The sequence below is a fragment of the Centroberyx affinis genome, unplaced genomic scaffold (genome assembly GCF_046629955.1).
Source record: "Centroberyx affinis isolate AG114_WGS23_722 - 3 ecotype Tasmania unplaced genomic scaffold, CSIRO-AGI_Caff_v1 ptg001087l_1, whole genome shotgun sequence".
NCBI lineage: Eukaryota > Metazoa > Chordata > Actinopteri > Beryciformes > Berycidae > Centroberyx > Centroberyx affinis.
The window spans coordinates 616,064-640,637 of record NW_027279632.1 but is presented as its reverse complement, the minus strand read 5'-3'; the positions used below and the strand labels follow the sequence as shown (position 1 = coordinate 640,637).

At 42.3% G+C, this 24,574-nt stretch overlaps 2 protein-coding genes across 3 annotated transcripts; both read left to right on the top strand.

The window, feature by feature from the left end:
* Positions 1-7,077: 7,077 nt before the first annotated feature.
* On the top strand, positions 7,078-15,557 carry accs (1-aminocyclopropane-1-carboxylate synthase homolog (Arabidopsis)(non-functional)). Its single transcript, XM_071523386.1, is given in 18 exon segments — positions 7,078-7,325; positions 7,549-8,207; positions 8,397-9,127; positions 9,252-9,311; positions 9,394-9,464; positions 9,613-9,682; positions 10,285-10,351; positions 10,839-10,936; positions 11,156-11,233; positions 11,427-11,527; positions 12,008-12,097; positions 12,181-12,226; positions 13,155-13,296; positions 13,810-13,952; positions 14,135-14,288; positions 14,602-14,621; positions 14,623-14,761; positions 14,764-15,557. Coding segments are annotated over 17 exon segments (2,904 nt in total). The 5' UTR covers positions 7,078-7,325; positions 7,549-7,570; the 3' UTR covers positions 15,021-15,557.
* Positions 15,558-16,369: 812 nt separating this feature from the next.
* On the top strand, positions 16,370-20,292 carry LOC139647492 (uncharacterized). Of its 2 annotated transcripts, none has more exons than XM_071523392.1 (4): positions 16,370-16,515; positions 16,722-16,921; positions 17,770-17,961; positions 18,672-20,292. In XM_071523392.1, exons 2-4 carry the CDS (start codon positions 16,726-16,728, stop codon positions 18,989-18,991), a joined length of 708 nt encoding a protein of 235 aa, XP_071379493.1. In that variant the 5' UTR covers positions 16,370-16,515; positions 16,722-16,725; the 3' UTR covers positions 18,992-20,292. The 2 variants fall into 2 exon arrangements, with proteins under 2 accessions (XP_071379493.1, XP_071379492.1); XM_071523391.1 differs by having other exon boundaries at positions 16,719-16,921.
* The last annotated feature ends 4,282 nt before the right edge of the window (positions 20,293-24,574 follow it).

The window sequence follows — 24,574 nt, the reverse complement described above, 5'->3', positions numbered from 1 at the left end:
TTTAGTTTGTACACACTGGTGCACACACACACACACACACACACACACAAAACTTACATTGCCGTGGTTGATGAAGCCATGTTTCCTGGCAATGCGGTCAGCCTCCTCCGGCCCCCCCTTGATCTGGACTGCCCAAGTGTTGGTGTAGACCTCCGCAGATTCTGTCCACTTCAATGCTGCCGACAGGAGGACAAGCACTGTCCATAACTGCAGCAGGGCCACCCTGGCATCCATGAAAAGGAGAGCAGGGCACGGAGCAGTCTGTCCGTCTGTCACTGCTTCCGAGACAGAGCGCAGCCGCTCTACCTTACAGCAGCAAAGTAGAACAGTGGCCTAGAGAAGAGATGACAGACCCAGTTATAAACACAAACATGGCCCTCTTAATTGGGTCACTCTCGGTTCTGAATTACCTCGTGTGGACGCTGTTCAGACAACAAGCCCAAAACGGCGGGGAGAAAACAGCATACCCACAGACCGCATCGTGTCTTACACTCAGCTGACTCTCTACTGTCAAACTCTGACAAAGAAAGTCTGTTCAGAAGTGTGGAAAGCATGAATATTAGATCAAGACAGACAAGTGCTGTGTTAAAGATAGAATAATTTGTCAGTCCTCCCTCATCTATTTCAGACTTTGGAGTGGTAATGATATAGGCACATTGCTGTGATACAGGACACATTCCGGGATCCAGCTATTCCTAAAGGGTTAGCCTTCTTCTAGCTCTGGTAGCTGGGGGACAGAATGTTTAAATTTCACTAAAACTTTGCTCTTAAGTTTAGAATATTTAGAATATTTGATTAATTTAACTACTTATGTACTACATAAAAAGTAAGAAATTAAGAAATGGTACAAAAAGTAATAACAATTAAATACTAACAAACATATAATATGTAATAACCAGGAACATTGTTTGAAGAGAATTTTGTAGGTGCAGGAGCTGGTAAGTCTCATGTAAAAGGGAAAGCTTTGCGGGAAGTTAGCTGACAGTGAGTGGGAAGAAAGATTATAGGGTGTGGGAATCTGCAAAGGGCTATGTAGGTATGAATGCTTATCCACTATTACTTCAGTAATACTGCTAATCCCACCACTGTGGCATCATGTTGGTTTTTCAGAGTGAGACAATCCCTGCAACACAATGAACTGATGTGAAAATAAATAAGAGCTAAATGTGCAATCTAAGCCTTTTTGAACTGAACAAATTTAATTTTGCAGAGCTCAGATGTGATTTGTTTTTTTTTTTGTTGGTAAGATCTTTTTATGAATAATTTCTCTTTGATGTTCTGGTCTATTGTCTAGACATTCATAGATTCATAGGGATGTAACAAAAGTCTGACACGAAATTCCACAATACAAAAATCTGATGATATGCATGCTGGAGTTAGCTGAATAAAATGTTTGTGATGTCAGCAGCTGCAGTCTAATATTTAAGAAATGACATTCAGAATGGTCTTTTCCCCTTTTGTATTGCTTGAACAGTAGAGAGTGCATGGCTAGCTCGTTTTAGCTTGGGTCATCACACTTCTGGTGAGCCCAGCTGAACTCACTATTGCGTAGATGTAAAGTCTGCTTTGTGGCAGCATTCTGGGTTTCCAGTTAAGGAAGAAAACGGCAACAAGACAGCCTTGATTCAGTTAACACTAGTAACATGATGCACTCTGTACAACAACATCACAATGTAAAACTGCAGTTGCTTCAATATGGTTACAGAGGTCTTAAAAACTTAGCTGTTCTCTTTGCCTAATTGTCTAGAAAGAAATTTCCCTGGATGCACAGATTTATACTTTGTTTGTTTGTTTTCCACTCTTCAGGCAATTTGGAGATGAAATAAAAAAAGTTTAGCTTACAGAAACCTGTCATCACTCTGTTTATGGTTTGCACTGTTGCTTTTGTTTTCCCTCAGAAATAAAAAAAATTTTTTTTTTCAAACATAATTGTGCTTATTTGGACTTTGCTCAAAATATTGTGCTAAGATCCAACTATGAACCCAGTATTGCCTATCAAAACAAAGGGTTAGCTGACTGTATCGCTACATCCTTATTATGCGGTTGTGATTTCTGCAGAGGTGGCAGTATCCTAAAGCAGACTAGTGAAGTCTTTTTGCCCCCTGAGACCACTGTACTGGTGTCATAGATAGGCTTCACAGTCATGGCTCAGACAAACCATGGAGGCACAGACAATACAGTCCCCCTAGGGGCCGCTTAGGAAGATGATGCCGTGTCGTATGTCTTAGTACTGCATGCTCAAACTACGTTAAACTCAACACACTGCAAAAATATCTCTTTTACATGATTTTTCATGTGTGCAGCAACACTATCGATTTCCCCCACAGTTTGGGGAGGTGGGTCCTGTCAAATATCTGACCATTTTTCAGGGACTAGGAAAAAAGTCCTAGTAACTCTAATTGGGAGGATGCCTGCGGGCAGTGAGCGATTTGTTCAAATCTAACAAGGTAGTTGGTGGGCAGGTAAAGTGTTGTTTTTGCCTCACTTTTTCTATAAAATCAGTCCACAAGGGTCAAGAAACTTTTACCAAGACAGACGGGTCAAGAAACTTTTACCAAGACAGACGACACACTGCCCTTCATTCACCTTAAAAATTGCCCCCTGCTTCAGGGCAGTTAGGCCTATTCAACTTAGAAAGAGGAGAAGAACACTGAAAGCATCTGTGGTTTCACAGATACATTTAGGAGTGGGTGTGATTCGAGCACAGCAGGAGAGATGGTGGAAACATGACCAGGGGCTGTCACTCTTCCTGCGGAGCAATTCTTGTGAGCTCATTAGATGCTATGCCGGAGTCACAAAAACAGGAGCAGGGGGTCTGGCTGTCACTGAGAGGGCTGAGAGAGAGACAGCCACTGAAAGAGTGAGAGAGAGAGAGAGAGGGAGAGAGAGAGAGAGGGGGGGGGGGGCAGAGATCGTTCCACCGTACAGCATTGCGGAAAATAACGAGCACATACTAATACAACAAAAACAAAAAACACCTCCCCTCAAAACACGGCCTGGAGAAGGAGTTAACAAGAGGCTGCTTACTCTTACAATATACATCAAAGCCCAAAACTGACATGAAGCTCTAACCTTCAAATCACAGGAGAACTTTAGACTCACTGAAATCTAAACTACAATGAAAATAGAAAATAAGTTGCATAAGCTCACTGTCAAACTCAGGTAAGAGAGACTCCTTGGAAATAGAGGGGGTCTGTAAGTGACCGGTGGAATGCTAAAATTAGGCTACATGGCTGCCAATGAGTAATTCAGCACCTTCTGTTTCAAGCTATTGACAGACCTCCAAGTGCGGTTCAACAACTCAACATGATAAGGATAGCAAGAAATTTAGATCAAAAGGTTCCTGTTCTGGAAAACAGTCTGCCTTGAAAATTCTTAATGAGAAATGCTCTCCTCCTCTCGCTTCGACAACCACAGCTGAGGCTCCCTTGAGGAAGGCACTTGACCCCCAGTAGCTGCTCAGTGGCCAACAGAAGAAGACCGTGTTGTGCAAACTAACCTCAGAGCCACTCCTGTCCTGTGACACCCCCTCCTTTTCAGTTCCACAGAGCAGTGGAGGAGATGGAGGTAATTGGATCAATGGAGAGCAGTGCAACAACAGAAATATTCATCGTTGTTTTAATATCATACTGTGGGTAATTCTACAGATCAGCAGCTATAAAAGATGCTGACCTTTCAAGATCTGTTATCAATCAGGCTGGTTATAAGGGCTGATTATTACACAAAGTAGGTCTAGATCTTGTAAAACAGTGGTAGCTGAGACTTGAAGCTAAAAGGAGTGGGCGTGAGACAAGAAGAGGTCGCCATTTTGAATCTCGAGCCCATCTGGAAAATGCGTGTGACCTGGAAAACATTTGACCCCCAGCTGCTCCAGCGCAGCTGCTTTGTGGCCAGCAGTAGAAGACTAGAGTCATGTGAATGTGTGTAACTGTACGAATGTGAAGCATTGGAAAAAGAGCATGTGCAATCAGTCAACTTTCCCTGGATTAATATCGCTCTGGAGAGACTTGACAAACACGTGACAGAGTAGAATAACAGATCTAGGTCTTGATGAAGATGAAAAGGCTATTTCAGTTGGTATACTGTATGTAGCATTGAAGTTCTATTTCAGACTGCCCATCGGCCAAATCAACACCCACCAAGTGCACTGGGCCGCCCTCTCATAGAAAACCAAGGCACGGGAGAGAGCTGCAGCAAAAGTGAAGCTGCACAGACAGCCAAGCATCTTCCCCCGAGAGACCAAATTGCTCTGAGTGAAAAGAATGATTGGAAAACCAGAGGAGTTGCACAGGCATGTTGCGCGCACAGACAGGACAGCAGTACACAGCTGGCAGCGAGCTGTATCGACATCGCCTGAGGCACGCTGTGAAGTCAGTGAGGATGTCACGACTGAGTCCCACTAAAGCCTGATCTATCTTAGCTCACACTGTCACTGGGCTGCAGGGGAGGAAGAGCCTGATAAACCATTGTCCGGGGCAGGAGCGATGTGTCGAGGAGAAAGAATCAATTCCATAAGTAATGTCCCATGCAGTGCTTCACCCCAATTCTAGCGGCCACCTGGATCTTGGCGCCGTTCCCCGAGTCAACCTTCCCCTCATCCACACAGCATCCCCTGCCCTAGTTTATAGATGACTTCCACTGTTGACAAGTTTCTCTTCCTGCCCCATTGCATTCCTGTTTTATGACAATGCTACTTTTAAAACGGCCTGCTGCTGAGAGTTCATGACTGATGCATCGCCGGTACTAGTAAACCAGTAGGAAATGTAGTGTCTAGGGCAGAGTGTGCATTCACTGAACATCTTCATTGAACAACTCGGTCCAACTTCTTCTAGTAATAAAGACATAGACATAGACGTAGAACCACCTCTTAACACTACTTTGGTGCCTGAAGTGGCCTCTAGGCAAGCTATAGGGCGAACAAAAAGAGAGACGAAAGATTTGCTTTATAAGTCAATCTTTGAGGTGGTGAAATACTGTAATCCTATCAAGGAGGTAGTGAAGCCCAGCCCCAAAGCTTGCAGGCTGCTGTTTGCCTCAATATTCAGTGACCTTGACTCCCCCGCCCCCCCCTGCTGAGATCCCAATCAGCCTAACACAAGAGATATAAAACATGAGCAATAACAAGAGGACAGATTAATTCGGTCACTAAAAGTTTAATTTCCCAGCAAAACCTGACTCCTTTTGTTGTTTCAAAGACAACAGCACACTGTGTTTTTCTTTAACTAGGCTACTGATCTAATGCCAGTGTAAAGAGGAATAGTGCGCAGGCCTAAACAACTCAGTTGAATTGTTATCTTGCCTACAAAGCAGGCCTAATTCAAATGTATATCTGCAATTTCCTCATTACATAGAGAAAAGTGCTTGATATCAGTTTAGCCTATTAAGGCTTGAGAGTGAAAATAGTAAGAGGAGAGGAAATGCAGGGAGGAAGAGAGAGAGAGAGAGAGAGAGAGAGAGAGAGAGAGAGAGAGAGAGAGCAGAAGAACAAAAGGTAAACGTCAAATGTGTCATGCTGCAGATGACAACACTGTAAATAAAACAATAAGAACAAACATGCTGTTATGATCTTACCAACAATAAACTTCAAGAGAGGATCAGGCGCTGCAGATCAAGGCTGGTCAGTTATCTGGCTGAGACATACCTCCACTCACGAAACAGGATTAATCTAAACTGGAGTGAGGAAGCCGGTTATCCAGACTGGGGAATGATCCAAATTACCAAACTGGAAAGAGTAGTGAGGGCTGTCGCTGTATTGCGCTGTCAGAGACTTTATGCTACAATAGCCTTCATGCTTTTTTTGTTCTTGCTCATTGTTCCCTCCCACTCTGCTAAGGCTCCGCTCCCTACTTAAAACAGAATAAACTCATAGCTTTGGTTTAAAAAAATAAATAAATAAATAAATAAAGGAAGCAACCGGTTGTCAACCATACCGTCGTCAGATGCCAAGAAGGACCAAGACGTCATGCCTCATCCTCTTCTTATCTCTCCGGGCGGGGACTCCCCTTCTCCTGCGGCTCGGCTCTCAACTTTACCCCTAACCTGGCTCTAAAACCACTCTACTTGAAGCAAGGATGTAAAGATGAATAAAAAATGCCCTCCGCACCCACTCATCCTCTTCCACCAATGTCGAATTCAACTATCCCGACCTGATTATCATCCGCCAACAACTTGCCACCACCATGGTTATATTTTTTGCTAACTTCCCCGTCGGGTCCACTTATTTTTTTTAACGGTTTCAGCTCCGGGATTCATTCACATTGCCGGTTTGCTGACTGTGCTGGTGTTAACGTACAAACGCAAAGTACAACTGTAAAACACTGGGGAAGAAGGTGCATTAATGATCAATGCATGCCAATACAACGCTGGAGCACTGAGGGGATGACAACAAAACTGCCACAAATCCTATTCTCCAGGAAATACGTCACGGTTACCGACTGGATTATTGTGCGCGCTTGATTTGTTTCACTGCAGTCGCCGAGGAGGGCGGGGCACCTCTTTTTTTCAATTGGTCCAAAGCAGGGATGTAGTGAGGGGCAAACTCACCTAAAGTCAAGTTTACCCACCTTTTTATACACGCTGAAGTGTTTACCCACCTTTTAACTGACATGCATGCTATAAATCTTTATAAATTCATAGTGTGTATCCAAGTAATAACATCACACGCCTCAATTAATGCATTTCTGAAAACATAATTGTTTTTTTTAATTTATATTAGTGGTTGTTTGTCTTGTGATCAGCCACTGTAAAGGTTAATTCAGCCTTTTATTTAACGTTACCTTACTGGTCCAAGGCAAAAAAGCAAATTAAAGTCCCGGGCTACACATGCATGGAAAACACGCATCCTGTATTAAGATGGGTCGTTTGCACAGCTGTGTGTGATCGCCATCTACTGGGCATTTACTGTACATGCACGAGTTAATAAACTCCTCACACCGGACGGTAGGGGGGGCCATAATGCAAAGCTCTCAGTCTGACTCGCATGGTTGTGTCTACCCCGTGACAGCCTGGTATAAGTAAAATCCAGCCCGCTTTCAGCTCTCCCGTTAACACGGACCAAAGTTATCCCGGAATAAGGACAGCACGCATGTGCCGTCAACCCGGATGTAGATTTTTTTTACTCGCCTATTCCCCATTTCATCAAGTTATGACAAATTGGCGTAAATAATGAGCAGCATATTTTAGCACCCGCTAAACAAGGCTTTGTCATTCCAAACCAGTCCAAACCGGGTTAAACAGCCGTGATATGTGTCTCCCTGCGTGGATGTCACGGCTGAGTGACAGCTCCACAACAATCTCCCTCCGAAGACCTTCACTTTTGACTTAAGGTGAGAGGGGAAACACATGTGGACAGAATAGCATGCATACAATTTGGCTGTGTTTTATGAATAGTCTCATCATAAACTCGACATGTAAATTGAGTAGGCTATTAGAAGAAACAATGCATCGTCTCTAAGCACGTATTCATTCACAGACACCAGCGCTTCATGTGTGCCTGAAGTTGGATTACAGGGACGTTTTATATGTCTACCGCCTCTTCCTTTCTTGCAGAATACGTGCTGTAACTTAGAGAATGGACTTTCGCGGCAGGAGGCACGAGCGAGGCAGCAACTGGACCGACCCGGAGATAGTGGAGCTGCTCCAGCTGTGGTCTGACGAGTCGGTCCAGATCGAGCTGGAGAGCTCGTTGCGCAACCAGCGCGTGTTTGACCGCATAGCCCACATCCTGCGCGAAAAGGGCATCTACCGCACCGGTGACCAGTGCAGGGAGAAGATCAAAAAGATGAAGCTGGAGTATCGCCGCATTAAGGACAACCACAAGATGAGGTCCTGGAAGTTCTATGATGTGATGGACAGGGTCTTGGCGAACCGGCCGGCTATCACCTACTCCTCTTTGGGCGGAGCTGTCATAGCCCAACAGGTGTTTCAGAGCCCAGGTGGCCCAGACTCATACCTGCCAGGGTTGCCACCGGGCACTTTCGGCCCTGCTTCCTCAGGGGGGTTTCTGTTTGGTCATCCTCCAAGAACCGGAGACCCGCTGGATATAAAATGTGAGGATGTGGAGGACGGCATGCTGAACTCAGGTGCACCCCCCGAGATGTACTATGGATCTGGAGATGACCAGGAAACTGATGGGCAGTCTCTGCTGGGACCAGAGGACGCACTGGGTCGAGGAGAGAGCTCAACAAATGCGAGAATCTCCCCTTCAGGTTGTCAATCTAAATCACTTTACTAAATCACTCAATCAGTGCATGTTTTCTAGATAGATAGTTGCTGTGATGGCCCCTGTGGTGCTTTTGTTAAACATTTATCATGGTGTGTTTCCCTTTTGTTATGGCCACTTGAGCCAGGTCGTAACAGTTGCCAACTCCTCTTTCCTGTCTTTTTCACATCCCCAGGTTTCAGTGACCTGACCATGGCTGGCTCCACCACAGCTGCTTCCGGTGTTCCGGTGCAGCAGGATACAGCTGACCATCCCAGTAAGGACGGCGCTCGTCCCCCAACTGCTGTGAGGCAGAGGAAGCGTCGCCGGGCTGGCAAAGTGTCCTGGGCTAGATGCGGCGGCCAGGGGAGCCTGGATAAAGCCCTTGCCAGCTTCCTCAGCTGGCAGCAGTCGGCCGAGGAGCGCCTCCTCTCCCTGGAGGAGGCGCGGCTGGATAGGGAAGTGGAGGCGGAGGAGCGGAGGGAGCTGCGGGAGGAGAGGAGGGCAGAACAGGAGCGCCAGCATGAGCTCCGTCTGCTCAGCATGCTCACCGGGGCCCTGGCTGCTGTCAGACAGGGTGCAGCAACTCCTAACGACCCCTCTGTCTCACCCCTAGCTCATCTGTCGGCTTCACTAATGACCACAAATGCCCCGTCTGCCTCGTCCTCTTCATCCCAGCCACCTCCCGAAGCTCTGGCCGCACAGGCTCCTTCCGCTGCGGAGACACCAAAGTCAACACCGCCTACGTCTGTCAAGGCCTGCAAAGCGTCTCAGAATGTTTTGGCGACCCTGAGGGGAGCGGAGATGCCCGGCCGCAGCGCGTACCTGTCCAACCGCGGTAACAGCATCCGACAGCATCAAGGCATCCTCCAGGAGGGCTTCACACAGTATCAGGCAGACAAACACCATGACACAGACAACCCAGATGTGAGTGTGTGATGGAGGGAATGAGATGTGGCACTGTCAGATAGACCTGCTGTGTGTTGGGCTGTGTGATATAATGACACTGACATGATTATTTATGAGGTCCCCTCCTTTTTCTCATTCCCAGGGTATGATCAACATGGGTACTAGTGAGAACAAACTATGCTACGATCTTCTCCACAAGCGGGTAAGAGGAACAATATGGACAGATGCTGTTCATAATGACGAGATAATGCTTTTTATTGTATTCTTTATCCTCTCTGCCACAGCTGACCCAGCCTGACATGCTGCATATTGACCCATCCTTGTTGCAGTATCCAGACTGGAAAGGACACAGATTGTAAGAGATGAAAGTGGACATTTTTTTTTTTTTTCGATGTTGAATGAGAAAAATGTTTGTGATGCCACTCACCATGAAGCTAAATTTAAACGAGCATTCAGAACAAACATTCAATAACTTTTAACCATTTCCTCTTGCTCTCTTCTAGTTTGAGAAATGAGGTTGCGAGGTTCCTGTCTCACTACTGTGGTTCTCCGAGCCCGCTGAAAGCTGACAACGTGAGTAAAGCTTTTTGCTTTTAATGATAGAATGAAACTTCACTAATCTGAACACCTTGGGCTTAGAAAATCATTCAAAATCAATCATTGGGCATAGTCAAAATCATTGAAATCCATTGAATTTCAGAGATATAGCTAATTGAAAACATAAAAATAGAAACTACTGCTGAACATTGATGGAATATATGGTTGTTTCATTGCATTTTTTTTTCATGTCAGTTCGGATTTCTGAGTTTTGTGTAAACAAGGTTCTCATGCCGTGTTTAATGCAGATGTTCAGGAAATGCTCTTACCACTAACACAGAAGGCTTTTTACTGCTTTACACTGCTGTTACAGAAGACATGCTGGACTATAGCAATTCATTCTTAGAATTGAAACCAGTGGACTCCTAGAATCAATTAATTGTCTTTTATTAACTCAATTAATGACTGTAAAAATGCCAAACGATACAAAAAATTGCTACCATGGTATTTTTAGGGACTGTAACTTAATTTGCAAATAGAATAAATGTCTGTGGATGCATTTGTGGAATATTTATTAGGCCTTGTTCTGTGCCTTAATTGGGTCTTTCATAATACTGAGGATGTGTGTATTTGTTCAGGTTGTGGTGATGAATGGCTGCGGTTCCCTCCTCTCATCTATCGCTGCAGTAATTTGTGACCCTGAAGGTAAGTTCACAAACACATTCGCACACGCATACAGTAGATCCATATCTATACTGTATGAATACAAATGTGTCTAAAAAGGCATTGGAAGTCTGACCCAGCCCTTTTATTTTGCTGTGTTTTTCTACCATTTTGTATCAAAAAATGGATCATCACATAAGCTATAATGGATGCAGAAACCGTAACAGATATTAGGGATAAGATGTAGCATAACAATTGAAAACTTTTTCAAAATGATTCAAGTGTCCAAATAAATGACTAAATATATAGTGCCCCTCCAAACAAGACCTAATTTTATACCATGTTTATTTGGTTAGCTCAGTAATTGTCTCAATGTAAAGGTCATGAGCCTGTACTAAGCATGTATCAGTGTATACGTTATACAATGAGTCATTCATCAGTGCTAATTTGCAAGGCGATGAATGATATTGATCGTCATAGTGCACATTTATAGATATACTGTATTTAATGTGTTTTTTTAATGCTGTAGATGCCATTCTAATTCCCACTCCATTCTACGGCGTTATCACTGAGGATCTGCACTTGTATAGTGATGTAAAACTCTTTCACGTTCCTCTTGACTGCGAGGTGGGTGTACAGAACCAGACTTGCTTGCAGTAATTACATACTTGTTTGAAATGTGTGTACAATGTTTGATTGATTGTATACGTTTGTGTTCTTGTGGACATTGCACTTTTACATTTAGCCAAGTGTGTCATGTGATCTTACACAGTAGGGTGTGTGTACAGCTGTCCAGTTGGGTGTTGATGTATTTTTCCTTTTCCTCTTGTTACTTTTCATTCATAGGCCAGTGGCAAAGACAGCCGACCTTTCCACCTCACCGTGGCCAAACTGGAAGCAGCTCTGAGAAGGGCCAAGCGAGAGGTAGCTCATGAATACACATTGTCATAAGCACTATCCCTGAAGGGATCATACTTCCTTCTTTTTAAGGACGACAACACTCCAGCCAGCGCTGGGGCAAGTCTAGGTCAATGTCATGGATTCTTTCCTCATGGAAGTGGATATGTGAAGATATGTTGTTTCCTATTTACTCAGAAACTGTCTCTTTGCCCTTTAGGGGTTGATTATCCGAGCTATTATCCTGATGAACCCCCACAACCCTCTGGCGGAGATCTACACCCCTAAGGAGATGATTGCCTTCTTGGAGTTTGCCAAAAGGTGTGTTTCCCCCTCTATTATCTCATACAGCGGCCCAACGCTCTAATCCTCCAGGTCCGCAGTCCTGTAGCTCCGTGCCAAGGCACAGCATACAGCTTGCGTGAACTCTTCTATTTTATAGCCAAGAGCCCCGTCCCGTGTGTGGAATATCAAGCACTCTTGATGGAGTTTTATCACCCCTCTTAAGCATCAACGTATTGTCAAGTGCAGCCGTGCGCCAAGAAGTCTCCCCGCATCATCTATTGTTTTCTAAATTATCTTGCCACAGTAATTCCCTCCATAGACCCTTGCAGGCACTAGGCTATTGTAACCATAGACCACAGTGCTTTTACATAAGCTCCCTTACGATGGACACTGAAGGAGCCATTTTACTGTTGCCTTGAATTATCTTTCTCATAAACATTAAACACTGTTAAAACAAGAAATATGAATACTGTATACATTTATAGTATCTTTCTCTCCGCCGTTTTTTTGCTTCAGACATGAGCTCCATGCCATCATAGATGAGGTATACATGCTGACCGTCTTTGATGAATCGGTCACTTTTCACAGCGTCCACAGTATAGACAGGTACTGTATGAAATTAACCTCACTCATAAGCATTGTGGATAAAGTCAGTCTCTCCCTTCAACAATGATATGCTCTTATTTCAGTTTGCCAGATCCACAGAGAACGCACGTGATGTGGGGGGTGAGCAAGGTACGTTCTGTACTGGACTGGACTGTAGGAGAGTATGACATTGTGGTTTGATAAGTGCTTTTTAAATCGCTGGCCTGCCTGTTATCTCTCATTGTCCCCCACCAAAGGGGGGACTATGGATCGGTCTCCGTCCCTTAGTTAGTTCGTTCATTAGTTAGTCACACTGTAACGTTGACTTTGTGCCGCTAGGGGGCGGCATTGACAATGAATGGGGACTCAGTGGTAAAGCAGGTCATACAGTTAAAGTTATCATACAATGTGGGGGACAATTAATGGGGACACAGTGGTAAAGCAGTACAGTTAAAGTTATCATAGGTAACATAATAGTCTACACACGCTACACACTTGGAGACATCAGACTGGGTTGATATGTTGAAGTGAGAGTCAATGGAGAATTTTTGGGCAAACCTCTAACCACTAGACACTGTAGTTATTGTACAGTTGTTGGATTGTTGTACTGTTATTGCACTCAGTCAGTGCTGACTACTTATATCATATTGCCACTTACCTACTGTGCAATACCATATATCACTTATCATTTAGCATTTATTTTATTCATAACACTCACGCTCCTGGTGTGTATGTTATATTGTATATTGTATTATAAATTGTATTGTAGTATACATTGTGTAATGTACGGATTGTATTTATTGCGTATTGTAGTTCTTATATTTTGTACTGTATTGAGTAAAAACAGGACAATTACAGTTACTACATTTCAAGATATAACTTGTAAGCCTAATTCTGAGCAAAGTAGGCAACAGAAATATATGGTCAATCTGTCCTTTCATGGTCCCATACGAAAATGCTTATATAATTTCACTCATATTTCAAGTACACTCAGCAATCACTGACTGACCCAAGGGTGGAACTACATGACTGGTGTATATTTACTATTTACTTGTTAACTTTATCTTGTCCTCTCTAGGACTTTGCGATGGCGGGGATCAGAGTTGGGACTCTGTACACTGAAAACAGAGACCTGGTGGAGGCCTTGAACCAGCTGGCCTCTTTCCACGGCGTTTCGGGGCCCACCCAGCACCAGGTGGCACAGCTGCTTCAGGACAGAGGTATGGATCTAAGTCGCATACACACATACTGTATACATATGTGACTGTGCAAACACACTGTATTTATGCTGCATTCATGTCATGCCAGATTTAGTGTAAATAGGGACAATGTTCATGTCATCCTCCTAGTGGTAATTAGAAATAGAATGTGGGAATTTTTTGTAGGCTCCAAAATCTGCCAATACAGATGGAAAACAAGTCAACGAATCCACTGATTTTGGCAATCCAAGGTAAAATAAATCAAAATTATCAGTTAAATTCACACTAACACAATCAGCTGGCCTTAAGAAAAGCGAGCAATATCTGCTGTAGTTCGCTTATGGTTGATTTTAAATCAGTGAGCCTTGACTAACGAGTCAAACATGTGAACACAACGAGATGTTATCCTGTTCTTCCGCTTCTTCCGATATGACATGAAAACAGCAGGTACTTATGTTGCACATCATATTACACAAAGATTTATAATATTTGGCTTAAAGCAACTGATTATCACGACACACTCTTCTGTTCCAGACTGGATCAGTGAGGAGTTCTTGCCTGAAAACAGACGCAGGCTGAAAGCAGCTCACAGCTGCCTGACAGGAGAGCTGCAGAGTCTGGGTGTCCCCTACCTGCACAGACCTACTGCCTTCTATGTGTGGGCTGACTTCAGGAAGGTACTGGGATCAAGCTCATCCTAAACTGTTGGGATTGATGTTTCACTCACCTGTGCATAGATAATCCAAACATCAGACAGCAGATATGAGTCATTTCATTCTCTCTGACTATACTGTACACCTGGCCCTTTCCTGACTCTCTCTCTCTCTCTCTCTCTTTCACTCTCTCTCGGCCTTGGCAGTACCTCAGAGAGCCGTCGTTTGTGGAGGAGTTGTCTCTGTGGAGGTGTTTCCTCAGGCACAAAGTGGTGCTGAGCTGCGGCCAGGCCTTCTCCTGCTCCACACCTGGCTGGTTCCGCCTCGTCTTCGCAGACCAACAGCACCACCTTCAGCTCGGTCAGTTCATACAAGCATTGATCTATGGAGAAGATATTCTTTGTAGCTTTGTAGTGTCAGTTTTCATATTTGTGTATGTTTCAGTATTTGAAAGTATTCAGTAATCAATGTTTGTACTTTCTGTCTCCTCCCAGCTCTTCTCCTACTCTCTATCTCAAACTATGTATTGAATAGTTAATATCTGTTTTTGTTTGTTTTCAATCAATGTCAATGTTTTTTGTTATTGCAACTCATTTCCAGCTTTTCCTGTCTTAAGCTAGGTATTGATTAGATAATATCTATTTATTCAGTCAATGTTTTTTTGTTATTTCAGGCTTGAAGCGAATTAGGGAGGGCTTTGGAAGAAATTGAAACGATAAATGCCAGCCCTGATTCAGACCCTATCAAAGAAGCCAGTGAAGAGAGCACAACGTCAGTGAAAGAGGACGATGTGGATTCAGACAACGCTGTGATTGTCAATTCAACATCATCGCCCAGAGCAAGTCATCAGACCAGCTGAAGGAGAAGGACAGCCCCGTTCCTGACACCACCCCACTGGCCAGTGAGGAGTTTGTGCTGCTGGACTGTCAGACATCGAAGGCCACAGAGAGCCTGGACTCTCTGATTGGTGCCCTTAGGCATCAGATCCGCACCTCTGATTGGCTGGAGAAAAACACTCCGGAGCTGCCTGCTGGGGAGGACCCAGAGATTCTTGATGTATTCAAAGACCTGCTGCAGAGAGCCAGGAAGTAGGGTTAGGAGGGACAGGCGGGGATATAGGTGCCAAATCCCAAACGGCAGTACTTTGGCATCTTCTCACTCCCTGTGTTTATGGGGAAAAGCCTCATGTGGATTACACCTGAGTCAAGTTGCTCAAATCTGATACCTTTTTTAGAGGAGTACAGAGGAGACGTTAGTTCAGAGAAGGACAAAGAGGAGAGCAGGAGGAAGGTAATAACAAGGGTCAGGATGGAAGGACAGTGAGAGTGATTTGTGATTGGAGAGTGAATTTCTATCCACATCTAGATGCCTTAATTCTAAGTTGTTAAGGGAGACGGCCTTGATATTTTATAAGCCAAAATTGAAAAGTTGATGTTTATTACTGGAGTTCTAACTGAATGCCAAATGAAAATAGACCAAAATTGCAATTGCGTTCTATTCTCAAAAGATTTAAGTCTGTCAGTCTAACTTGTATTTCTTTATTTTTTGGTCTCGAATGCACTTTGTTATTAGAATGTATTCTGCTTCCTGTAAAGTTAATGGTCCTGTAAATAAAAGAACTACAAATTATATCTATATCCCTCCCCATTCAATTTTAACTAGATATTGATGGCCTTGTTTTATACTTTCAGCTGGAGTTGCTTTGAGATATTTACTGTATTTTGTTATTAGCATGACATCATACTGCACTTGCAGATCTTGACGACATTTGATTGTGGTTTTTTTTGCTTGTATTTGGGTGGGCTGTAGAGGTCGTTCCATGGCAGGGACGGAAAGGGAAGGGGGTGGTGGGTAGAAAACAGGTGGTGACGAAGAGAAAACAGATCTCGAGTTGTGTGCGGATGCACTGTGTGTCGACCAATGTGGAAGTTACAGTGGGATTTCCTTAACTGGTCTGTCTATGAGTAATGACCCACTGACACCCCCACACAGTTTCTGTGTGTGGAATAAACAAATGTGTATATCAAGGCTTATATACCAAGTCAGTAAAACACAACGGGTGGGTTATAATAGGTTCTAACTTCCCTTCCGTGATGACTTGATATACTATATATGGTTTGCATAATCCTTTTGTCTTTAATATAAAATGTCATCAAGCCTGAATTTCTTCCCCCTTGTACAATGTCAGCCACACAGACTTCTGCTTCCTCAAATATTGCCCTTAAGGCATTGTCTTAGTTGAAATTGCTTTCACTTTCTTCACAGCGTGAGATTATGACTCACACTGGTGTATTCTAGGGGAACTTAACCGCTGAGTGGGGGAGTTTCCACTGCAGCTGGGGTGGGGTCATACTGACGAGCTGCAGGGGGCTGTGCTATGTACGTGTGAGGACTTGTGGTCACCAGCAGCACAAGCAGCAGTCATAATGTGTCGGGGTGTTTGAACTTGATTTAGTGTTTGTACAGTACAGTCAAGACTCATTGCTCCTGTGGCAGAGATTTTGCACTTTGCTCTTGTTCGCACACTTCAGAGTACAACACAGTTTTGTTCCTTTTGTCTGTTTTTTCCTCATCAACCACAAAGAAGGTAAGGCAGTACTTTGATTATGCTTCTATATTGCCTCAGCTGATTTGCGTACAACATGACAAACATGACATGACAAATAACGCGGTGTTGAGACATGTTAATATGGTAGATTTACCTGCTCTTACTCAAATTAAATGCACTCTGACTAACACACCTATTTCCTCCTCTCTCCTCTACTGTCTCTGTCCCTCTCTCTCTCTCAGCAGTAACATGAAGGTGCTGGAGCTGGACGACTCCATCGGTCGATTCAGGTTTGCCCAGTCCTGTGTGGGGCTGGCGGGCAGCCTGTGTGTGTGTTACGCTGTGTGGACGCCGTTCTGGCTGAGGGACGGGGGACTGTGGACAGAATGGAATAACACTGAACATCACCAGGCTGGGGATCACATAGGCAGCATCGTGTTTAATGGTGAGCAACAAGCTGCGTTCAACTACACACTAACATCTCTCTGCAGTCAACAAATCAAATTTTGTCACTTGCTGGAAGCTGTCACGCTGGGTTAAGCTCAAGGTTTGATTGACATACAACATATTGAATAACAAGTATGTTTACATTGAACATATCAGGAGGGGCAGTATATTTAATGAGGCACAAACAAGTCTTTGCTGTGCTGCTGAGAGAGTTGATAAGACATTTGGTTCCACTTGAGATCAGCCTTAGGGAGGTTTTTTTCTTTTTTTCTCCCCCCCCCCCCACCTCAGAATATGTGGAGTGAGTTAACTTCAGGGGAAATTTGAAAAGCACTGGCTTGTAGTAGTAAACAGGTTTGGGCTTGCTCCTGTAGCACACATCTGCATTCTTAGGTGTGTATTATGTGGTTGTGTATCTGGTGAAGAAGCTCTGGCACTTGGCTGAAGGCAAATGTGCTGGAATCTTGCTCAACTAAAGCAGGGTCTTATCTAGGTCAGCCAGATCGTGGCCTTATCACTGTTAGGACAATAAAAAAGCCTTGTCAGTCATTGTTTGTTGTTTAAACACACTCTCAGAACAGGTCTATCTGACATTAGGTCCATATTGATGACAACTACTGAAACAGTTTTGACATCAACACTTTTGCTCTTGGTGTTTGAGTTGAAGTAGGCAAGCTTGTACATGTTGTGAAATCTATAGCATAAGGAGTGGGTTGTTTACAAGGGTGCTTTACTGCATCACACTGACTAACTCTAATAATAACTTGAAATGTGACAGTGTAAATTAAACATAATCAAGTGTGTCTGTCCCTTTTGTGTGCGTTTCTGTCTTTCTGTGTCTTCCAGCCCTGGAAGCTGAGAGAGTCTTTGGGGTCCTCTCCTTCCTGATGGCAGTGAGCACGGCTGCTCTGTGTCTGGTGTTTGCCCTCTGCTGGACGTCTGAGACAGTGCGTTCCTACTCCAACACTCGCTCCCTCCTGATGGCAGGACAGGCGCTCTACCCCACCACCCTGCTGCTGCTCACCATGGCCTGTACAGGTAGGCACAGTAAACCTCAGTGCTCAAACACCTGAATCAGTAGTTTAGCTTGGGACACACAGAGTCTTTTTGTGTCACTTCGTAACTAATTAGCAGTGGTGGAAAGAGTACTGAATGTCCTACTCAAGTAGAGGAACTGTTACTTTGCTGATATTTTACTTAAAGCAATATTCCACATAGTTTTAACATGGGGGTTATTTTGCACTTGACCGCCATGAAAACCATAATATAAACTGGATAAAATGGATGTGATGTGAAATGCAGCTAAGTACAATACTTCAGTAAAAATGTAGTTACGTAAGAGTAAAAAATTACACACAAAAAAAAGGTACAAGTACACAAAAAAGCTACTCAATTACAGTAACGTGAGTAAATGTCATTAGTTACTTCCACCTTTTCTAATTAGACAGTTTTATGTTGGGAGTGTTAATATATAAAGGGATAAAGACATGCTGTAGAATAACACAAATGGCCTCAGTTCTATTGACCTCCTATTGGCCTATGCAGTAAGTGTCAAATTCACACCTAGGGATATTGTTTTATGTACTACCGATTTACATACCCTGTAGAGCAACTGTTTTTACATGGACTTCCTCCTCTCCTTGGAATTACAGAATCATTACCATACCAATTCTTCGCTATAGCTCCAGGCATACAGTGGATGACCTTTAAGACTTTTTTTTCTACCATTTCCCCTCTTCTGTCTCCAGGTTTCTTCTTCCTCCTCAGCTGGTCTCTCTTCACCTACCAGCACCGGGAAGAAATCCGGGAGGACTTCTCCCTCCTCGGCTCCTCCTATTGGCTCGGGGCTTTGGGTTGGGCCTTGCTGTTTGTCGTGGAGCCGGTGGTCTTCCTAGCTGAACAGTGCGTCGTGCCAGACATCCTACCTGACCTGGAGAAGGCCGTGGAGTCGTGGCGGGTCCCCTCTCAGCTGAAGTTCACTCACCACTCGTTCAGCAGCAGCTGTCACCCCGCTGACAGCGAAAACAAAAACAATATAGCCCCAAAGAGGTATATGTCAGCACCTTGAGAGGAGCGAAAAACAAGGACATGATGCAGAGGATTAATGTGAACATGTGGAATACACATTTAGGCACAGAGGCTAGGCTGATGAGAGCCTGAACATTCCTTGCTGCTTTATAGAGTAGATCTATATGACCAGATTGAATATTGATTAATTTAAATAGGATCATCTGGTGTATTGTCTATGGTTAACTGCCAGCTAGAGGAATTGGGATTCCCTGAACCTTGAACATCTGTGGAACTGAAGTTCTCTTGCTACGTGACTGTGGGGCAGATCATGGTTATTCTCCAGTTTGTCCTCAGAATGGCTGGAGCTAGAATAAAGCTCAGCTAGAGTAAACACTGTGGTCACAGATACACTGACCAACAATACTGGCTGAAAGACAGCGCACTTACAGTAGTTAGTCTGGGCCAAATGTAAGATGAGGACTATTCTCACCAAGCTGTCTTTTGACTGATTTCTTTGAATTTTTGTTCTGGGACCCAGGTTTGCTTCTGGGCCAGGAGCAGATCCAGTAGGTGTAGCTGTTTGAGAATGTCTTTTTTTGGGGATATTTCGATCATAATATGTGGACAGTAGTGCTGTAATCGCAATTGCTGGTGGTATTTTTGTATGGGGGTATGTATTGTAATGTATTTATTTATTTTTCATAGCTGTGGGAGGCAATTTTCCAGCTGTGGCAGGTTGCCACAGCTCAATGAATATAAAGAAAACACTGTCACAAAACATGAAACTGGTTCCTTAAATTGATAGTTTCAGTAGGAGCCGCAACATACATGAGGAATGTTAAGTTAGCGCCCTCTTATGATGAACATGTGACACGGACAGTGCTTTTCTACCACAGTGTAAAATGGATAATTAAATGTTTTATTTAATGAATATTGAAAAGTGAGGTACAGACTTTAATATATGATTTTACATATGCCAACTTTACCACAATATATTTTTTGAATGGGAATTTGAATGGGAATTTCTTTTGGGTAAATTGATGAAAATTAGCAAGCATGTCCCTCTATTGTATTATGTAAGTGAGACATGGGACCAGTCCTGTACATGCAGATGAGAATGAGTAATGAATAGCACAAATATCTGTGGCTTTTCCCTCATGAAATATTTAACTTCATCATTTCACCCCTCTTAGAGTTGGATCTTGGCCTTGTGAGGCTGGATTTAGTTCTGCCACAGACAGAGTCAGCAGACTTTTGAGGTTTTAATCTGTTACATAAAATCTCTGGATGACAGACTGACACTTCTTCCACGTCATGTTTACCTTCCTGAATGAGTGAATGAATGCATGAATGCATGAATAAAACCTTCTTTGCTTTGCGCAAGATAACCACAGCATTAAAAAGCATTATTGACATATGACATCAGTCAGCAGTTTGGTTTTCAGTAAGATAAAATAAGATAATATAAGATAAGATATAGTGCAGGAACAAACCCTCAAAAAGGGCTTTAGTTTTGTTCTACCTCTACCCGGGGTAGAACAAAACATGACCTTGTTTTTTCATAACTTTGACATGTCCCCTTCATGAAATGGATGGTCATAATTTTTCATTAAATTAATGAAGTGATTCACCACATAGGCAAAAAAGTGCAAAAAAAACAAACAACGCCTGGTAGTTTACAGGTAGTGTCTACAGGTAGTGTCCCTACACTCCAAAGCAACCAGAATGCCAAAATATGGTTCTGTTGTGAATCAGCAGCCTTTTATATAAGGCCTTATTATAGGCGGAAATATCAAACAGTTAATTTTTCTGAGAAATACTCACTTCTAATCCTAATCCTAATCCTAATCTAATAATACTGTAATCACTACCCAATTATGCTAATAATTCATTTCAGGTAGTCACTGACATTGTCTCATCAAAAACAAGAAGTAATAGTTTGTCACTGAGCACTATTATTGTGACTATCCAGAGATACTACCCTCTCAGGTAGTATCTCTAGACCTCAAAGTAACCTTAAATTAACCACAATGTCCAAAGCGAGGGCTTGGAGCCAAAGGGGCGTAAGTGCGATTTTGGTAGAATATGAGTATTATATATCAATTGAAAGGTCTCAGTGAGATCTTTTCAGTGCCAAAAGGACACAACTGAAATCATGACCCATAAGTTTTAATTAAACAAAAACTGAAAGCCGTAACAGTAAAAGAAGGGTGTTGCTTGATGTCAAAAGGGCGTCACTGCACTTACGCCCTTTTCACACCTAGCAAAACTCCACTTTTGACACTGAACAAGCACTGTGGGTAGAGGACTCTAACAGCACTTAGGTCAGCTCAAAATGCATGCTGACGTAAGTAATGCTAGCATGGCAGCATGATCACATTTTTAGTATCCTATTCATATCCTAATTAATATTCTAGATCAATATTAAATGAATGTAAATATGTTAATATTCCCATTAAAATTTAGGCCTATAGATTCAAAATGTTATTTTATAAGTTAGGAGTGTGAACTGGTCAAGATGAGCTTTTGATAGTAAGACTGCTGGTAGCTGAAGTTCTCCCTCAGTGTTATGAGGAGTTTTACAGGTCTTTGAATGTGTCCCAGACACATCAATAAGTGATGCTTCCTGGGACACATACAAAACTGTATTATACTAGCAAAAGAAAAAAAAGTAGTAGTTTAGAATCAAAAGTAGTTTCTTATGTCTATAGAGGTTTATTAAAAAGGTTTATTAAAGTTTTTAACAGAAAAAATGTATCAATCAATCTGATATGTTCCATGTAGCCTACAATTTTAAAGGCCTTGGTGAAAGTTGCTGAGCATTACTTCAAGATAAAGATATTCATTCTGATCTTGTTTTATATTTCAGTGTTGATTGAAGTGTAATTGCTAGATTTGTATTAAAATGAATGTGTTTTACAATTGTTTACTTACATACGCCCATATTCTGCAGGCTGTATTGGGACAATGTTTGTGCCAAAAAGGCGTATTTCACTCTTTTGCCATTTTAAAAAAAGTTAACAAATATAATTAAACTTAAACTGTAGCAGTATTGTTTTTATAGTAATGCTCAATCTGATAACACAGAAAATATTGTGCTTAGTATGTGGTAACAGCAGCTGATCCAAGTTTGATCAAAATTTGTTTTTGGCTCTCCTTTAAAATCTACTATAAGCACTACGCCCCTTTGGCTCCATGCCCTCGAAATATGGTTTTATTGTGAATCAGCAACATAAAGTCCAGTCATAGGTGGAAACATCAGACAGAGACATTTCCAAAGAACAATTATTTTGCTTGCATTAGTGAAATCATTCATTTATTCATTCATTTCATTCATTCATTTCATCTAATCCTCCTGGCCATTTTCAAATCCACCTGCTTTCAATTAAGTGTCTTGAGAGGGAGAGAAGAGGAAACATAAGAGACAGCAGAACACATCACATCACAGGAATGTGACCACACAGGTGTCCACTGCTTGCCTGAGTTGTACAGCACACAAGAGGAAGCTGACACCAGAATGGTGCTGCATGCAATTCACCTCTCTGACAGATATCAAAACATCATTGTGAAAAGCGATGATACAAATGTACTTGTGTTGCTCATTTACTATGTCAGTTGAGGACTGCTTGGAACAGCTTCCATGTTCATGCATGCTGGTCATGGTGATAGACAACGGTTCATCCCAGTATCCAGGATTTCAAAGAAATTGGGAACGGCTGTGTGTGAGAGTCTTCCAGCATGCCACGCATTGACCGGATGTGATACAACAAGCAGCCTGTTCAAAATTGTTGTATCACATCCGGTCAATGCAGTTTGATCAAAGTTTGATCAAAACAAATTTTTATCAAACTTGGATCAGCTACCGTTACCACATACTAAGCACAATATTTTAACTTTTTGTGTTATCAGATTGAGCATTGCTATAAAAACAATGATACAGTTTAAGTTTAATTATATTTGTTAACTTTTTTAAAAATGGCAAAAGAGTGAAATACACCTTTTTGGCACAAACATTGTCCCAATACAGCCATGCAGAATATGGGCGTGTGGCCTTTAAAATTGTAGGCTACATGGAACATATCAGATTGATTGATACATTTTTTCTGTTAAAAACTTTTAATAAACCTTTTTAATAAACCTCTATAGAAGAAACTACTTTTGATTCTAAACTACTACTTTTTTTTCTTTTGCTAGTATAATACAGTTTTGTATGTGTCCCAGGACGCATCACTTATTGATGTGTCCTGGGACACATTCAAAGACCTGTAAAACTCCTCATAACACTGAGGGAGAACTTCAGCTACCAGCAGTCTTACTATCAGAGCTCATCTTGACCAGTTCACACTCCTAACATTATAAAATAACATTTTGAATCTATAGGCCTAAATTTTTAAGGGGAATATTAACGTATTTACATTCATCTAATATTGACCTAGAATATTAATTAGGATATGAATAGGATACTAAAAATGATGTGATCATGCTGCCATGCATTACTTACGTCAGCATGCATTTTGAGCTGACCTAAGTGCTGTTAGAGTCCTCTACCCACAATGCTTGTTCAGTGTCAAAAGTGGGGTTTTGCTAGGTGTGAAAAGGGCGTAAGTGCAGTGACGCCCTTTTGACATCAAGCAAAACCCTACTTTTACTGTTACGGCTTTCAGTTTTTGTTTAATTAAAACTTATGAGTCATGATTTCAGTTGTGTCCTTTTGGCACTGAGACCTTTCAATTGATATATAATACTCATATTCGACCAAAATCGCTCTTACACCCCTTTGGCTCCAAGCCCTCGATTTGGACATTGTGGTTAATTTAAGGTTACTTTGAGGTCTAGAGATACTACCTGAGAACCATCAGTGCTAATATGAAGTATGTAAATACAACCAGTGGCTAAAAAACATGGGATCAACTTGGTAGTCCCTGTTACAAGGGAGGCATTTTTGTGTACTTTTTTGGGTTATACTCACTGGATAGTCACAATAATAGTGCTCAGTGACAAACTATTACTTCTTGTTTTTGATGAGACAATGTCAGTGACTACCTGAAATGAATTATTATCATAATTGGGTAGTGATTACAGTATTATTACATTAGGATTAGGATTAGAAGTGAGTATTTCTCAGAAAAATTAACTGTTTGATATTTCCGCCTATAATAAGGCCTTATATAAAAGGCTGCTGATTCACAACAGAACCATATTTTGGCATTCTGGTTGCTTTGGAGTGTAGGGACACTACCTGTAGACCATCAGTGCAAATATGATGTAAATACAACCAGTAGGTAGAAAATGACATGGGATTAACTTGGTACTCCCCCTTTCAGGGCAGGCGTTTTTTTTTTTTTGCACTTTTTTGCCTATGTGGTGAATCACTTCATTGATGAATTTAATGACTTTTGCAGTAAAAAGAAAAATTATGACTATCCATTTCATGAAGGGGACATGTCAAAGTTATGAAAAAACAAGGTCATGTTTTGTTCTACCCCGGGTAGAGGTAGAACAAAAATTGTGTGGGTTTGGTTCCTGCTCTAATAAGATAAGATAAGATAAGATAAGATACCATGAATCTTTAATGATCCTTGTGGGAAAATTGGAGTGACTGGGATCCATAAACAATGTTAAGCCTGTCTAAATTGTAAGA

Coding starts and splice junctions, on each gene's coding strand:
- LOC139647492 (XM_071523392.1), top strand. CDS start 16,726: ATGAAGGTGCTGGAGCTGGACGACTCCATCGGTCGATTCAGGTTTGCC. Junction 16,922..17,769: donor AGGCAGCATCGTGTTTAATG/GTGAGCAACAAG, acceptor TGTGTCTTCCAG/CCCTGGAAGCTGAGAGAGTC. Junction 17,962..18,671: donor GCTCACCATGGCCTGTACAG/GTAGGCACAGTA, acceptor TTCTGTCTCCAG/GTTTCTTCTTCCTCCTCAGC.